The sequence below is a fragment of the Cenococcum geophilum genome (assembly GCF_001692895.1).
Source record: "Cenococcum geophilum 1.58 unplaced genomic scaffold K441scaffold_23, whole genome shotgun sequence".
Classification (NCBI taxonomy): Eukaryota; Fungi; Ascomycota; class Dothideomycetes; order Gloniales; family Gloniaceae; genus Cenococcum; species Cenococcum geophilum.
In genome coordinates, this window is record NW_027137581.1 from 279,075 (window position 1) to 296,450 (window position 17,376).

General features: G+C 47.2%; 4 protein-coding genes across 4 annotated transcripts; all 4 read right to left on the minus strand.

Moving 5' to 3' along the window:
• K441DRAFT_562639 (putative cytochrome P450) lies at positions 1-2,042 on the minus strand (the record flags this gene model as incomplete). The annotated part of the gene is made up of 11 exons (XM_067643566.1): positions 1-228; positions 290-480; positions 533-710; positions 766-824; positions 874-1,001; positions 1,054-1,091; positions 1,142-1,206; positions 1,268-1,307; positions 1,360-1,460; positions 1,511-1,787; positions 1,848-2,042. The coding sequence occupies 11 exons, from the start codon at positions 2,040-2,042 to the stop codon at positions 1-3; spliced, it is 1,500 nt and encodes a 499-aa protein (XP_067503602.1).
• A 1,619-nt stretch (positions 2,043-3,661) lies between these two features.
• Positions 3,662-5,595, minus strand: K441DRAFT_611568 (GMC oxidoreductase; the record flags this gene model as incomplete). Its single annotated transcript, XM_067645577.1, has 4 exons — positions 3,662-3,894; positions 3,945-4,530; positions 4,588-4,698; positions 4,753-5,595. 4 exons carry the CDS (start codon positions 5,593-5,595, stop codon positions 3,662-3,664), a joined length of 1,773 nt encoding a protein of 590 aa, XP_067503603.1.
• A 3,050-nt stretch (positions 5,596-8,645) lies between these two features.
• K441DRAFT_611571 (cytochrome P450) lies at positions 8,646-10,397 on the minus strand (the record flags this gene model as incomplete). Its single annotated transcript, XM_067645578.1, is given in 4 exon segments — positions 8,646-9,194; positions 9,211-9,325; positions 9,386-10,084; positions 10,133-10,397. 4 exon segments carry the CDS (start codon positions 10,395-10,397, stop codon positions 8,786-8,788), a joined length of 1,488 nt encoding a protein of 495 aa, XP_067503604.1. The 3' UTR covers positions 8,646-8,785.
• A 3,070-nt stretch (positions 10,398-13,467) lies between these two features.
• K441DRAFT_611574 (MFS multidrug transporter) lies at positions 13,468-15,382 on the minus strand (the record flags this gene model as incomplete). Its single annotated transcript, XM_067645579.1, has 7 exons — positions 15,337-15,382; positions 15,196-15,283; positions 15,128-15,142; positions 14,884-15,079; positions 14,612-14,831; positions 13,829-14,565; positions 13,468-13,778 (listed from the first exon to the last, which is right to left on the minus strand). Exons 1-7 carry the CDS (start codon positions 15,372-15,374, stop codon positions 13,468-13,470), a joined length of 1,605 nt encoding a protein of 534 aa, XP_067503605.1. The 5' UTR covers positions 15,375-15,382.
• Positions 15,383-17,376: the final 1,994 nt, after the last annotated feature.

A 17,376-nucleotide genomic window follows, 5' to 3' on the forward strand; every position in this document is an offset into this window, starting at 1 on the left:
CTACTTCCTACGGTTTCGGAACAGAACTTGTGCAGCCGGATTTGGGATGATCCTAATATCTCGGAGGATGTCCTGTGGACGTGAAGATCCCGGCTCAATCATAATGTCGTAATCCGTTAGGATTTTGGTGAGCAGCATCTTTATCTCATAGCTTGCAAAGAATCGACCCGGACAAGCATGAGTTCCAACACCCCAGTGAAGTTGATCAAGGTCATTAGTCGTGACAAACTAGATGATCGTCAGTACATCAGGTGCCTCGATGAGGAGGGCTTTCAATGATGACACGCACTTGGTATTTAGACTCATTACCAGGGAGCGAACGCAGCCTCTCAAATCGAAACCCATCGAATTCCTCTACATTATCAAGCAGAGCAGGATCAAGAGCATTAGCGCCAGCCGCGACGCCGATATGTGTCCCTTTCGGGAGCACCAGCCCATTGGATAGCTTGAGGTCGACCTCGCACTGGCGGTTCATAGTTACTGATGTCAGTATTAGCAAGCAGAATAAACCTAGGCAAAAATCTTTGCTTACCAAGACCAGGAGGTCGAAACCTCTGAGACTCCTTCAGGAAGCTGTCCATCTTCCGGAGAGACGCAATGCTCGCCTTCGTCCACTTCCTACCGAACTTCGCATATACTTCTTCAAGCTCATCTCGCAACGGCTGGATATACTCTGGATGAGACGTGAGGTCAAAAATCGCTTGTGCCATCTGCTCGCATCAATGAGTGCACGGAATTGTGTTGTCTATCCAATTGAGGGCTTACAGTCATGCTTGTTGTGTGGATTGCCACAACTGAGATCAGCATCTGAGTTTTTGATACATCTGTTTTGGTCATTATTATGGGTTTGGCACCACGTAGTCGAGAGCTTACAGTTGACATCTTCCTGGTTGTTTTCTTCCGAATTATCGACGATCCACTGGATCATATCTGAAGGGGGCTTGTAATTTCGGTCTTTCGCCATGAGGTCTCGTCGTTCTTTCATAATTGGACCAAGATTTCTTCAACGTACAATTAGCAATGATTTCCGGTATCTGTCCCAATTTCACATACTTAGCGCCTTCTGCAAGATATTTCTTTACGTTTCTGATCTACTCCACGTCGTCAGCGATGCTTAAAAAGGGGTAACTCTAAAGTGTACCTCTGGAATAAAAAACTGCATGAGCGGATGGAGGAATCGAGGATATTTCCACAATTTATCCGACCCTAACACGTCAGTGAGCCTAGATTGGACGTGGGACCAAGGCGAAGCAAAACACAGGCTTACCGACGAAACCTTCAATGGTGTAACTTAGTGTGGCTTTAATCTGCGCAGACACTCAACATTAGCACATCTTATGGCAGGAAACATCAACTTACCCAGAACGGATCACGGCTAAGCGGAAGCCCAACAAAGATCCGGCCAGAAAGTAGTGCCACAAGGGTAGATAGAGTATGGTACAGCTGAATTGGCTTCCATTCTGTGAAGTGTCATTTCGTATGTCTAATGACTGGTTATATGAAGACTTACCTGGACAATCACCGATATTCAGACCCACTGAATAATCGACTTCCTCACTCAATTCTCCCAAGATTTGGATAATGTTTTTGGTCAAGTCCACTTTAACTGAACGCACGAGCGTATCATTAACACCAAGACCGGTGTACTTTCCGAGGAACCGCTCCGAGACTTGTTTCTGGAAGCTGAGAATACTTTCAGGTTGAGCCTTGATTTCGTCTAAGAACCTGGGAGGCACGATAACCATAGAATGATGTGCCGTCGGAATCGTAAAGATCCCATCTTTGAACTGGTATTGACTGAATGTAAGTTGCGAGCATCTAAACCTCGTCCATCTCTATTGACGTACCTTTTTGTATCCTGTGCTAAGTGCTTGTCCAAACGATGCGTCTCCGGGCTTGCCATATACAGGAGAATGCAGAACTTTCTTCTGCCTGCCTCTGGACAACACGAAAATTGCCACTAGAATGCCTAAACAGGTGGCTGCTTCCACGGTCCAAAGACTACCATCGCCTTTATGAGCTACGGCGTCAAGCAAGGCCATCAAAGACCATTGAGGTTTTGAGACGTCAGCCAAAGAAGCCATTTTTTCCCTCACTGAGCGGGCACTTGAGGGTCAAAAAGTGTGGCTCCTCAATTCCTTGAAGAACACAATGGGTCGAGTAAGTCTGATACGAGAAATTCTAAGCCTAATGTTTGATAACTACATATTATTTCAGCACGGGTTATCGGCATATCCCCGAGCCGACTCTAAAGCCAAGTCATGCAGCTTCGCCATCTACGATGATGGTCTAGATAGGCCCAGCAGGTGAGGTACAGCATACACAAGGGCTTAGAATGGCACTCCGCAGCTAGGCTTCGACTAGGTAACGATAAGCTGAGTGTGGGATTCCGATGCCTGTCGAATGTGCATCGGCCAGATAAGATTTCCTTTAGTCCACATGGAGGTGAGCTCAAAGAATTGTGGCGGTGTACTGAATAAGAGTATAGGACAGGGGGAGTTACCGACTCGAAGTTGGTTGGCGGAACGAAGGCGCAGCTAGTGTAATTCACTCATGCGTGTTCTATTTAGGCTGGCGGGGGATTGGTCAGCCGTGCGCTGCAGGCGCGCCCAGGTACCGGCTTCCGAGCGCTCCCGGCGCTTCGATAGAGGCTAGTGCCGTGTAGCGTCCGCCTTGGCTTAGGATTATCTTGCCCAAATGAGTAATTAATTATTGACCTTGACCGGCCCGTTTAGCTCATCGGAAGCTAAACGGAGTGAGTCCCGGCCGCTCCGTCGGCACATCTTGCCTTTTCATTCATGATTCGACCATTGTCATATCCGCCTATTTGTTCGCGAGTGCGTGGCTTCCAAGACATTTGGGTTTCTGCACCACCGTTTTCTGTGGTGAGTATTAAAAATCAGTGTATTCACCTGTGGAGTGGTAACAAGAGATACTGTCCACGGTACAGTGCCGGTGACCTGGGAGGCACGTGGGATATGTTGACCCGTAAGATACAAGGGGTTGGTTATTGTCGACGCCCAATTGGCCCAAAAAGACCGGTTCGGGCGAAGCTAAATAGGACGTGTTTTATAGGTTGACACACCCCCCCAGGGGCTAATAGCTTAATAGCAGCTAGTAGCGCCTGAAAAAATTTTCTTGTGCCTGTCCCCCGGCCTGCTGGCTCCTGCCTCGTGTCCGGCCCCCGGCACCTGCCTTGTGTCTAGCCCCCCGGCCCTGCCTCGTGTCTTGCCTCGTGTCTGGCTCCTGGGTCCTGCCTCGTGTCTAGCTCCTGGCACCTGCCTCGTGTCTGGCCAAGGGTGTCTCGCTTGTTAGCGTGTGAAGAACTTTTTTCCGAAACTGACGGGAATCGCACTGTGCCACCGTGTGTCGTCATGGAATAATATTGCTGGTGCTTCTCAAAATGCGCTAGTAGTCATCCGGGCTCATAACTGTCGACGCCCAATTGGCCCAAAAAGACCGAACACTCTGGCAAAGCCAAATAGGACGCATTTTATAGGTTGATAGTTATGTAGAGCATGAATTTTGGACTTTAAGTGTATTACTCCAAACTCCATTAATCTAAACAAAGACGACTAAGATAAGTCCCCCCCCAAAATTCTGACCAACCCTGAGATATGAAACCAAAAGAGCCCTCTTCTGCCCAGCCTAACCTTTTATACTATTTGCGAGCTTCTCCGCCACAGCGTCTTAACGGAGAAAACGATGATTTAGCAGGGAATCTTACAAGTTGATCCACAATGGACTGAGAAAACTTACAGACAGTGGAGACGAGATGACCAGGTGGTAAGAGCGGGAAAACGCTGGCATCGACGACCCTAAGATTCTTCACACCAATCACGCGGCCTTGTGTGTCAACCACAGCATTGGGGTCACTGGTCTTACCCATCGAACCTAACAACCATCAGCCATGTTACAAGAAAAAGCAACGACGAAATTCTTACACGTGCATGCAGCGTGAAAACCGGGGCCCCCATTCTGTTCAAGATATGACAGTATCTGCTCGTCAGTCTCGGTGCCGTTTCCAGGAACCACTTCATTTCCTATAATGACACTCTTCATAGACTTCGTCTCAAAGAATTCCCGCACACGATGGAAAGCTTGAACAAGTATCGCACGATCCTTCGCCGACGTGAGAGTTTTGGTGTCAATAAGAGGCGGATCTGAGGTGTTATTAGAGGATATTGAGATGGAGCCACGAGATTCTGGACTTTGCAGCATTATAATCCCCTGAATATAATCTCCGCTGTACGACCCAGAAGGTGTGAAAGGCAAATCCCCAATGACGAGCTCATAGTCCGGCCAATCACTGGGGAATGATGCGAGGTATGCGCGGGTGGAATTGTCAAGTTTGTCCAAGTACGAGCTGGGAAGCTTCTCCCAGCCAAAGTGATCAGCTCCAGTATTGGTTAGTATTCCTTGGTGTTTCTCGTTGAAATCTGAGTTGGCTTTATCGTTGTTTTCCGGGATGGAAAGACTAGACTCGGTAACGGTTGCCACTTGGTATACCAGCGATACAAACATGTGATCCTAGGAAGCGTCATTATTGCAATAATATCAGCTTGAATATGGACCTTTTAAACGAACCTGCATATTTCGGCCCACCCCAGGCCGGTCAGCGATTACAGGAATTCCCAAGCTCTGGAGTGTGCTTTTTGGTCCTACACCGGAGACCATCAGGATCTGAGGTGCTTGAAGCTAACCAATCCGTTAGTGATGTTCCGGAAATGAGCAATTATGACGAGGGCTTACAGCTCCTGCAGAGATGATGACTTCCTTCTTTGCATGCAGAGTATACGTCTGTTCGTTGGTTCTCACGGTAACTCCAGTGGCAGTGGGATTTTTGGAGGACGTATTAAACAGAACCCGTTTCGCAAGTGACGTTTTATACAGCTTGATATTGTTCCTGCCTGAATTCAGCGCGTACTTGAGGAAACTGGTTTGACTTGTATCGCGTGTCTGGGTGGCCGGCTGTATATTAGCTGGAGAATACTGGTTGCCAATGAGCTGGCCGCTGAGCAGGTCATTTAGCTCGCTGACGCCGAGTTCTTTCCAGGCTGCTGGGCCGTAGGAGGAGGCTGGATTAGCCCAATTTGAGTAAGTCACATGTAGTGGGCCTCCTGACTTGCTGTAGGCTTGAGGGCTCAGTGCTGGTATAGACGCATTCGCTGCTCGGACAACATTATCAGGGGGGGTGTACTTGACGCTCTTTTTGTACCACTGGAGCATGTTTTTGAAGGTAAAGCTATTATCTCCGACGACCTGCGCCCAACGATCGAATGACTGGACGGTGCCACGGTGGTATGCTTGAAGGTTTGTCACAGAGCTACCTCCAATAGCCTTGCCTCTGCTGTAAATGAGACTGCGGTCTGCCATGCTTGCCTGAGGAGTCGTAGTGAAGCCCCAGTCCAGTTGCGGAGTAGAGACTTTCCAGCCATACCCTGGGACAGTGGAAAGATTGCCAGCGATATCCGCAAAATCGCCTGCCTCGATGACTGCAACAGTGGTTATAGAATTTTCGGCCAATCTCGCCGCGACGGTCAAGCCCGCAGTCCCTCCGCCAATAATCACCTGAATCACGTGAGTACATATCATTCACCTTCATCAGCGGACTTACATAATCAAAGGTTGCATCGCCAGGCTTTCCAAGATAAGAAGACGAAGAATCTTGAGAATCCGTTGAGGCAGGATAAGCCAGGGCTATGGGGAGCAGTGTAGTATAAAAAACGTACGGTAAACGCATTTTAATTGACTAGCGAACGAACGAATGATAAGGAACGAGTTGTGAGCGAATGTGTCTGGTAACAAAGACCAGCTTGAAGGAGGAAATGAACGAGTAGTTAAAGTATGAAAATCTCCAGGCATAATTAAGTACGTTGTAGCGCTTTCAAAAGCCACACTCAGGCGGATTAAACGAAGAACGTCCCGATATAGAATCTTATGAGAGAAGCCTAGATAGTCTACAAGCCCGTGGAGGGCCACACGCCGCCATGCTACGCCACGCGGAATCGGTCCACAGCTGTCGCTAGAAAGGAGGCGCTCCTCCAAATTTCTATTAATGCAGCTCCGTCAAGGCTTCAGCCCTCGGCTGACGTGATGAAATAGCCTTACGTTAAGAGAAGTCCTTTGTATCGTCAGGCGCTTTCGTGAGTTTAAAAAAAGAAGAAACAAACTATGGGCAGCTTAGGCCCAGCTCAACATGCTGGACCAAATCCACCACGTAGTTGTCATTAAAACAAGAAGTGAATGCTAAGGGTCAAATAGAAAGAAGAAATGCGAGCATCGTTAATAGGTGTCGACCAAGATCGGCTTTACATACAATGTCTCAGTTATGTCTTAACTTATGACAAGTTACCTTCTTTCTTGACATCGAATGTCTCATCGAATGTCTCACTACCTATTCCATTACCTATTACCGACTGAATGACGATGTCTATGGTGGCAATTGCAGATCGTCGCCGTCAGTCTTTCGCCACCTATCTGGTGTATATAGTGAGGCTCTAGAGCCTCTTACAGTAAGAACAGAGTTATCATACTTGATTATCCTGTTTGACAATAAGTAAATAAGACTAGCTACATGGTGGTGCCGTAAGAAGATGATAAGAAAATTCTGCACACCAAGGAATCTATGAAACATTGTACTCCGGCTGACGGGATTTGAAAACGAATTGAGATAAGTCAGGATGGCGGCGAAGCCTCCCATAAACGGTGGTAAAATTGTTATCATTGAGACTCTAACGTGGTTAGCGGTTTTGACCGCTCCCTGAGTTATGACCGATTTAAACTTTTATTAGTTATTTACCATGAATAGCTCAGACGCCCCCCCTGCTTTTTTGAGAGGAAAATAAGCGAACCCCGAGTAATATAGCAGGACTAGGTTATTTTGTATACCATACTAGCAGGGGGGCGTCTGAGGCATTGATGTTACCCCCTTGTAAATCAGCATTTCGGCTAATTTTGATTTCCAATCAGTCATAACCCAGGGAGCGGTCAAACCCCTGTTAACAACGTTACAGCTCAAGGTTAAGTGGCTTTTTTTCACGGACATGCAGGACGGTCCGAATTCTGGGAAATCGTGCATGAAAGTGGGTCATGTAAGATACAAATCTGTCATCAACGCCACTACTACCAACCCGATGCAGGGACGCCCCGAAGCGTCCGGTCCGGCGCGTCCGGTGCGCCTAGGGCTAGGTTGCTAGCGCTAGCCCCCCATGATATGTCCTATACAAGGGGGTACCACGAATGGGGCAGACGCCCTCCCTGCTAGTATGTTTTCAAAATAAGCGAGCCCTTGCAGAATGGTTGGGCTGTATTATTCTACTAGCATACTAGCAGGGAGGGCGTCTGCCCCGTTCGTGTTACCCCCTTGTAAAACAAAATTTTCGGAGCTCTATTGTTTTATGCGGTAGCTCACGCACAGATAATCTCATCTGGCATTTACACGTCTCTTGTGAACGCCCACTTAGGACGATGGTAGAGCAGGCCCAAACTTAAAAGGGGTTAATACAAAATCCACCTCCTACTGATTAAGGCTTAATAGCTTTATATAGCCTAATGCCAATCTAGCTTAGTATAACGCTAATCTATATAGGAACTAGACGTTATAATGGGTCGGGTAATGCCCACTAGGGGTTCTTAGCGGGTGAGTCTAAACCAGTTAACAAACCTAGCTTAGTTGGACTTAACCTATTAAAAACCCAACCTAACTTGGTAGATATAGAGCCCCACATAGAGCTTTATAGTAGATGCAAAGCTCCGTGTAGAGCTTTGGTAGAGCTCCGTGTAGAGCTTTGAGGGAGCTTCGTAGAGAGCCTCTAGTAGAGCTTCGTGTAGAGCTTCTGGCAGAGATTCTAGCAGAGCCTTGGTAGAGCCTCTGACTCAGTTTCTGACTCAATTCTGGCGCGTGCTGTATTTAACTGAGGGTTTACCAAAGCTTTACTAGAGGCTCTGCAAGGCGTGTCTGGCTCCCTGGCCCCCGGGCCCTGCCTCGTGTCTGGCTCCTGGGTCCCTGCCTCGTGTCTGACTCCTGGGTCCCTGCCTCGTGTCTGGCTCCTGGGTCCCTGCCTCGTGCCAAGCCTCCGGCACCTGCCTCGTGCCAAGCTCCCGGCACCTGCCTCGTGTCTAGCCCCAGGCACCCGCCTCGTGTCTGGTCATCGGGGTGTCTCGCTTGTTAGCGTGTGAGGAACTTTGTTTTTGAGGGAAATCGAACTCGCGTCGCTGTGTGTCGTCATAGTAATATTGCTCAAAATGCGCTAGAAGTCACCCGGGCTCATAACTGTCGAATGCCCAATTGGGCCAAAAAGACTGGTCCTTCTGGAGAAGCCAAATAGGCCGTATTTTATTAGTTCACAAGAGCTCTATCAAAGCTCTAGACGGAGCTCTATTAAAGCTCTGCTGAAGCTTTGTATCTACTATAGCACCCACCATAATACCTTCCCCCCCTTTTTTCACGTGACTAGGTCTTTAGGTATTTGCTATGGTCGACCCACCCACTTAGTAACCCACCCAGTACCAGGTTAGATTGGTGTTAGAATATATAAAGCTATTAAGCCTCAATCGGCAGGAGGTGGATATCGAAATAAACAAAACTTTGGAGGTGGATTTTGTATTAACCCCAATTTGGAATGCGGGCTGGAACTGATGGGCTGAAGAAACAGAAGTTGTCTATTGCTCTAAACACTCTAGGAAACAAACCGACTATCGTAGGGGCCAAGGCTAGAATCACGAATTCCTGTTTCTTGTACTCTTTGCTTCGACACGCCATCCATCCCGCCCATCTACCCTGTTACTTGATCCCCTTAATCTCGCCATTGTCCACAGCCTCACGATATTGCAGCCATACCAGATCCTCCCTTTCAGCACTCCTCGTCTTCAAATCAAATGGGAAGGCTTTTGGCCTGGAAATGAGCAGGCTCGTATAGTCGTGAACTGGGATGTCAATCTCTTTCCCGTTAGCATCCCTTTTCTTAGAGATATTAAATGCCCACGCCATGCCTCCCACGCCGACGAGTAATTCCTGCTCGACGAGATCCATCCCCATGCAGATGCGTCTTCCGTACCCGAATGTTGTGAAATTTTGAATAGTGGGGTATTTGGTTAGAGGCCCTTGGTATGATGGGAACGCGGGATCAAGCCAGCGAGCAGGGTTATAGACCTCCGGGTTAGGATATACTGATTCATCCCTTGTGATGGCCCTACAAGGGATTAAACAATGCGCCATAAATACAAGAAAGTGAGACTTGCCATTGACTTGGATGAATATGACTGCCTTTCGGGATGAAATAGCCGTCATAAATGAAGTCAGCTTCAGACTCGTGCGGAATACCTAAGAACGAGTCAATACACAATTCGAGTATGATAATATTGCAACCACATAGAAACTTACTACTGGGCGTAACCGGCCTCCAGCGCATAATCTCTTTGATCACAGCCCGTAAAGTAGGCATGTTGGGTGCATCATCCGGACGAGGCATTCTATCGCCACAGACGCTGTCAACTTCTTCTTGCAGCCGTTTTTGCCACTCGGGGTACAAGCACATGGCCAGGATGTAAGTCATGAAGGCTGAGGCCGTTGTCAGAATACCAGCAAGGCCGACCATTCCGACTGTATACGATCCTTCTAGATCAGACATCCCGGTCTTGGCTTTGGCTTGCAAGAACGTGCTCATGTAAGAAGGCTTCTGTGAACCTCTGATTATATCGTTACTGACTTCATTATAGAGCATTTCGAAGAATTGTCGCTCGCGCGCGTGGCGGGCACGTTCGCTGATCTTCCACGGTGACAGCCAGTACGGTAAGACCTTCAACTGCGGAATAATGTTGGTCATTTTGGCGGCCGGCGAGATAGCCTCAAGGAGCGCATGCGAGTGAGTCCTGAGATCTCCATCAAAGCGATCGTCACCGAATGCTAGACGGGAGATGACACGCCCGGTAAAAGTCTCGGAGATGAGTTCGTGGTCGGCAGGGTTTTGAAGAAGCTCAACAAGATACTGTTTGCATTCGTATAATGGGATATTCTGATGGTGGCTTTGACCTGAAGCCGACATGATACCATGCACGAATTTGCGCTGGCGCTTCCAGACATCTATATTAGGCCGTTAGCTACGCCCGCAACGTCTTTGAAACCTCGCACCATTGTAACCTAGCAGTGGTAAGTACTCAGGGGCCTCCTTGCTATTATCCAGATTATTGATGGGTGGCCGGTCGGAGAATATCAGGCTCTTTTTCGACAACAGATCATTCGCGATCTTGTCTGAAGCAATCCAGACATGATTGACCCCAAAAACGTTGATCTGATATATTGGGCCAAATGCGTCCGACCATTGCTTGAACTTCTTGTAGCTGTGGCTACGAGGAATGTCCCATACGCGCCCAATCAACGGGATACCTGGATCCATATCAGTGTCTTCGCATCTCATCAGAGTGACAGTAGAGGGCAATGAGCGTACCCCTGGGCCCAGGTAGCCATTTTGCATCTTTTGGTAGATTCAATCTGGAAACGACTAGATGATAGACAAGTTGAAGCGCAAGCAAAGACACAATGATAGCTGAAATGTAAAGATACATATTGATAACCGAAGATTGAAATTGCAGAGCCCGGTTTTCAGACACTAAAGACCGACTACCTTCAAATGATAGCATTTTATACTCACGGGAGTCGTGAGTGCATGACTAGCAGTCTACCAAGACCGCTCCCTCATGGCAACCAGCTTCATGGATTACACTATGATCCATGTCTCGAGGCATACATCGATGACACATGCAGCTCGTCTGCTCGACATCGGCGTAACACCGACGCCCTGTAAGCCAGTGAAAGAATTGGATTGGAGTGGAGTGGATCCCACCCCCAAATCCACTCTATACGTCAAAAAGGCCGTAGAGCTCCAAGGCTCCAATGCAGCTCCAGTTTAAATATATACTATAAATAGTAAATCTTAGCGATAGGTTGGTGTTAAGGTAACGAAGTAGGACTTAATTGAACTTACCATTAACTCCAAATCGCTTAGCTTCCTATCCAACTTCCTCAATAATCTTATCTTCCACCCTAACCGCCTCAAAGGCGGTGTATGCGTCCTCATTGTCGCCTTCACCGTCGCCATCATCCGACTAGTGATCTTTTTGGACTGGAGCCAATATGGAGCTCTAGGATGGACTGAGGCTTACCCTAGAGTGGATCTAAGTAATTTAATTGGTGGATAGAGTGGATCTTAGGTAGTGGAGCTCTTAGAGCTCCAAACCCTATACCTAATTAGGTGGGAGGAAAGAACATTATATTATTAGTGCGTAGGATTAGCTAATTGAGGGTTTCTATAATGGCTTATTATTTAGAATAGCTAACTTCTAGTTATACCTTAGCTCTTACCGCTACTATTATCCTCGCCGTCGCCTTTTTTACCTCCCCCTTAGTATTACCACTTACCCTTTTAGTATTGTTCCTCGCTAACTAATATAGAACGATTCTTCCCTATCTATATACCCGCCTTAGATAATATCCTTATTACTCCTAAAGAAATTAACCTAAACGGAACTAACGCGTTAAGGAAGAAATGGCAAAAAGTATATTCGGTATTACGCCTTAATAAAGGCGCTTAAAAATACCAAAATATAAATATTACCGATATAGCGTAAGTATAAGGAGGAGGTATTAGAGGTAAAATTTACCGCTATTAAGGAAATTCTTGACTAAGGTAATAATACTAATAACGGTAATAAGAATAGAGAGGTTAATAAGGATATTAAGTAAAAAATGGAATTTAATATTAGTAGTAATATTTACTGCCTTTACCTCTACCTCTTTAGCACTCTATTTATGCTAAGACTTACTATTAATAGTATATATTTGCTTCGGAGCTCTATCCCTTTGTATGTTGAAGTCCTACACTTAGCGCCAAGCCTAGGAACACTTGGGCGCCCGTGTGTACAGCTAAGCACGATATTCCTAGGCTTAGCGCCAAGTGTAGGACTCCAACTTGCGAAAGGATAGAGCTCCTGGGTCTCCAGTATTTAGTAGGCTAGTGGAGTGGATTTCAGCCCGGATCCACTCCAGTCCAGTCTAAAAAGATTACTACATCTGACTCTATAACCACTGACTTAGCCGCAGCTCCCTCCGCCGCGGCTGCCTCCGCTGTTGCTACCTGCCGTCAGCTTTAAGATTAATCGATTTGGGAGCAAGGATAACTTCATCAGATGGTGGAGGTAGGCGAATTGATAGATATCGGTCCATCGCGGCCGTAGGAAAGGAAGGTACTACAACACTAAGCTAGTAAGTGTAGATGCAAAGTAGTAATGGCAGGAGCAGTGATAACGGCAGCAGGATGAGCGGGTGGCCTAGATTCTATGGCTAATACACGAGTCAGCAATAGAGCCACCGGAGTCACCGTTTAGCCTCACATCGTGCACTGATCCCTTAGCGCTCTATTCCTCAGCCGCAGTTTGAATTAGGTATAGATCTGGAGCTCCAAGGGTCAAATCAATTTCAAATCCACTCCAATCCACCAATCAGAAGGCCAAATCCAGATCCAGATCAAACCTGAATCCAGCCAGGAGCTCCAAATAGACCTCGCTCCAATCCCTTCACTGCTGTAAGCCTCGCGTACAGTCGTGGGTGAACAAGCTAGCATTGGGCCCCTGCCAAATCTATGCAGGTCTGTTGGAGCAGGATCCTTTGTGCTTCCGGGATAACTCAGTTCCTGCCATGCAAGACAGTGTAACGTTCTTCTCTATCGTCACAAATTCTGTTCCAGATGTTCGGGAAGGATTCTGCATACAGAAGAGTTGCAGCACTAAGAGTTCACCTTGTCGTCTGTTGAAGTAGATTTGGTGACATGTCCGAACCTCCAAGACCCACAATGCGAACTACGTTTATTTTTCCGTAGCCAAGTCTAAGATAGGCTCCTGCGGAATTTGGAGAATCGTAGACAAGCTCGGCGTGGTATCTGTGGGTCTGCCTTACTCATTTTCCATTGTATTCTTTATACTACTCTAAGACATTTTGGGCCTATATAATATGAATTTTTTTGAATGGAATCTAATCACATGATTATAGTGTTTGTGAATGAGAAATTCTCCATGACACCAACAAGAAAATTTCTTGCTGATTAATGTTTGATTTCGTACTTCTGTGAGCCATACTCCATAACTCCCATCTAGTTATATTGTAAGCTTTTGCAGTGTGGGAATTGAACGAGCGACTTGATTGTAAATGTAGCTCTAAAGTCTCTATATATACACGAGGTAGGTAGCAAGAAGATGACGACGATGATCCACAATTGCCACTGTAGACAACGCCACTCAGTCGGTGATAGGTAATAGAAATAGGTAATGGAAATAAGTAGTAGGACATGCGATGGCAAGAAACAGGGTGGTGAGTCATAAGGTAGCGCAAGCTTTTGGTACCGGTAGTCGGTTACATATATGAAAGCGTAAAAGCCGCGAACAGTACACGCTAGCATGGCTCACTGACGAAACTCAAGCCATGCCCGCGCCTGCTGCTGCTTTACCCTTAACATTTGTCCATGGCACGAGAGCACTGGTAAGAACAGATGCTCCAGCCAAGACGACACTAATCAACAGCGTCGTCTTAATACCACTCATGTAGGAAGTGATTACAGCTTCCAGATCTGTGCCCTTGAACACGTGCCTGATTTCAGTGGCACCTGTGGCAATTATTTCAACGGGTGAAAGATGCGGAGCGAGCTGCTCAGCGTGTCTAGTTAGTTCATTCGTGAAAGCAGATTGCGCACCACTAAGAAAGATGGCTCCACCCATAGTTTGACAAACTTGAAGGGGGTCAGCAAATAATACCAAAGGAAGAAGGGGGTTCACGGACAAAGAAGGACCGCCGTCGTTGTGGAGACTTGTTCGGGAGGAGCCAGTGCTTGTCCGGCCATAATCGGGGCTTGGAAACAGAGGCCAACACCTAAGCCAGTCAAGACTTGGTAGCCAATCCAAAAGGCCGGCCCGGATGTGGTCGAAAGAGTGTAGAGAAGCCCGCAGCCTACAGCTGTCATTATTGATCCTAGGATGATTATGGGTGCAAAATAGCCAGTTTTGGTGATTATAACACCCGAGGCTATGACTGTAAGTGTGTCTGCTATGATCAGGGCCAAACTCCGGATACCGCTACTCTCCGCTGACGTGTTACGGATTGCTTGGAAGTAGATCGGTAGATAATATAGGAGTATGAAAAAGGACCCAGTAAGCAGGAAACTAAATATCGCACCGCTCCATACTTCACGACGTTTTAAGACGTCGCTAGGAAGCATAGCGCGCGGACCCTGGATCCACTCGGTTGCCACAAAGAGGATGGCCATCAAAGCGAAACCGACTATAGTGCCGACAACATCTGAGGATCCCCAGGGCTTGGTAGTACCGCCCCATTGCAAAGCAAGCAAGAAACAGATGATAGCGCCTAGTATTAGGACGAATCCGAGGGGATCCATCTGTAATATCTTGTCAGGCAAAGGAGTGGCGCGAGACGTTTCCGAAATAGACGCCTTGGGAGTTTGGAATATGAGAATGATTATTCCTGCTGCGACTCCCCCTATTGGTAAGTTGATGTAGAAACTACAGATGTGAGCAGCAATAAGCATCAAAATGAAGTTAGACTCACCACCAACGCCATCCCGGGCCATCGGTAAAGGCGCCACCAAGCAAAGGTCCTATCACGCTGGCCACCCCATAGGTGGCCCCTATAATTCCGGTAAAAGCTGGGCGTCGGTGCGCCGGAACAACGAAAGCGATGATGATATAGCAACCAGCCATGGTTCCTGCAGCCCCAAGACCAATGATGGCTCGACCAACGATGAACATAGTGCTGTTTTGCGCGACGGCTTGCAGATTTTAGTGGCTTCTAGTCGGACTCCAGATGTTTAAGAGACTCACCACAAAGCAAGCTGCCCAGCTCGAAGACTGCCATGCTGATCAAGAAGACAATCTTGAGGTCAAAGAAGGTGTACGCTTTGCCCCATACGCTCTGAGAAGCGGCAACTGTCAGGAATAGGGCAGAGCCATACCAGCCTACATCATCGAGAGAATGGAATTGCTCGGTGATTGTGGGTATGGCGGTGGCTATGATGTTCTGGTCAAATCAGCTTCATCTCTGTATGCTCACGACGGCTGCTCTCACCATGTCAAGTGATGACTAAATTGGGCATTATTAGCAAAGAGGCTCCCAAAGCACTCAATCAAACTTACGAGAAACACAGCAAGGACGAGGGCGACTACAATCGAGCCCAACTTCCAGCCTGAAGGATATTCTGCTTCCGCGACCATATCTCCACTTCTGCCTACGACTTTAGCTCGTTACTAACAGCGCATTTGTGGGTTTACACCTACACTGGGTCGTTAGACCTAGGTTTCTCACGGCTAGACATGACCGATGTGATGCGTGACACCTCCTGGAAATTCTGTTTGATGCTTCAATTGCTTCGATGTACGAAATAGCACAAGTGAGAGAAGGACTGGCTTTGAAGAGATTTACAAGGGCATTACAAGCACCTTTCATAGCCAAAAAGAATTGTCTCACAACCAAAGTGAAGGGTGATTACGTTAGCATTCGCGCAACACGAATGCAGAAAGAGGGACGTTTCGAATCACATTCTAGCAATATCGATCGACAAAACGGGAGGACGGGAATCGGGTACAGCCAGTGATCCCTTTAGACTGGACTAGGGTGGATCCGGGCTCAAATCCACTCCACCAGCCCACCAAATGCTGGAGCCCCATAGAGCTCCGAAGCAAATATATACTATAAATAGTAAGTCTTGGCATAAATATAGTGCTAAAGAGGTAGAGGTAAAGGTGGCAAATATTACTAATATCAAATTAGATTCTCTGCTTATTATCCTTATTAGCCTCTCTATTCTTATTACTATTATTAGTATTATTAATTACCTTAATAGCGGCGAACTTTACCTCTAATGCTCCTCCGTACGCTTGTACTATATTGGTAACATTCGCATTTTAGTATTTTAAGGCGCCTTTAATAAGGCGTGACACTAAATATACTACTTATTGTTCCTTTCTTAGCGAGTTAGTTCCGTTTAGGTTAATTAAGGATATTATCTAAGGCAGGTATATAGATAGGGAAGAATCGTTCTACATTAGTTAGCGAGGAATAATACTAAAAGGGTAAATGGTAATACTAAGGGGGAGGTAAAAAGGTAACTGTAAGAATAATAGCGGCGGTAAGGGCTAAGGTATAACTAAAAGTTCTAAGGAAACCCCTAATTGGCTAATCTTACGCACTGACGATATAATGTCCTTTTCTCCCTCCCGATTGGGTATAGGGTTTGGAGCTCCAAGAGCTCCACTACCTTAGATCCACTCCAGGGCAAGCCTCAGTCCATATTGGCTCCAGTCCAAAAAGATCACTGGGTACAGCCCGAGGCTTACCAAGCCATTCTCTCACACCGTCCGGGTAGAAGCTAACACACGTACTTGTTAATCAGAGCGGCCGCGATTACCTTCTAAACTCCTATCAGTGCCTAACGATGTTCATTTCGTGGCGCAGGTTACATCTCTGGACCCCAGATATGATCCACCAGGCCGTGCAGAGCGGTATCCGTGCCTAATCCGGTCTGATGGAGTACCAAGGCATTACCAGCGCCACCGTTTGTTAAATACGTTAAGAACCAACCAGCCGTAGTCCCAAATACCCTGTCAAGGCGCAGCCTGACCGCCAAAATAAATCCCATACGGAGAACGCCGAATGGCCGCGGGAAAGAACCTCCCGGGGCACGGGAGCGATTAAAGCCTTGGCACGTGTCCAACCCTGATGCCAACCGTTCCCAAATGGCTGGGTCGGCTCCACTTAATCCATATCGGCGCTCAGCGCTTAAGGGAACGTTTGTCATCACGGCAATCTATGTCCGCTTCCAACTTCATGGAGCGCGAACTCTGGCATCTCCTGTCCACAACTTTGAGGCTGTGGAGCTGACGGAGACAAGGGCCGGTGGAATTTTGGTTGCCGCTGTGGGTGACAGTACTGGCCGCTGGAAGCCGCGCGTCGGGAGAAGCAAAGTCTATTCCGCAAATACCTCTGATGCTAAACTTCCTTAGTATTTCGGGGGGGTTATACGAGTATTATGCAAAGACATATTTGTCTTCTTGAGTATTATCAGAGTCGCTTACAACTGATCAAAATTGGGCATGTCATACAAACGAACCATGTGGCAATCTTCGTACGCATTCTCATCCCTACACCCCCTCACCCCCTCGCGCATACTCTCTTACACACTCTTTATATACTAGACACCGTAAATTGATGGGAGGTTGCAGGAAAAGATGAGTAGAAATTAAGATGGATATTAAGATGGGAGGCCAGAGAGTCACCGCATGTATACATCATGAGGTATGGAGGAAGTACTATGAGAT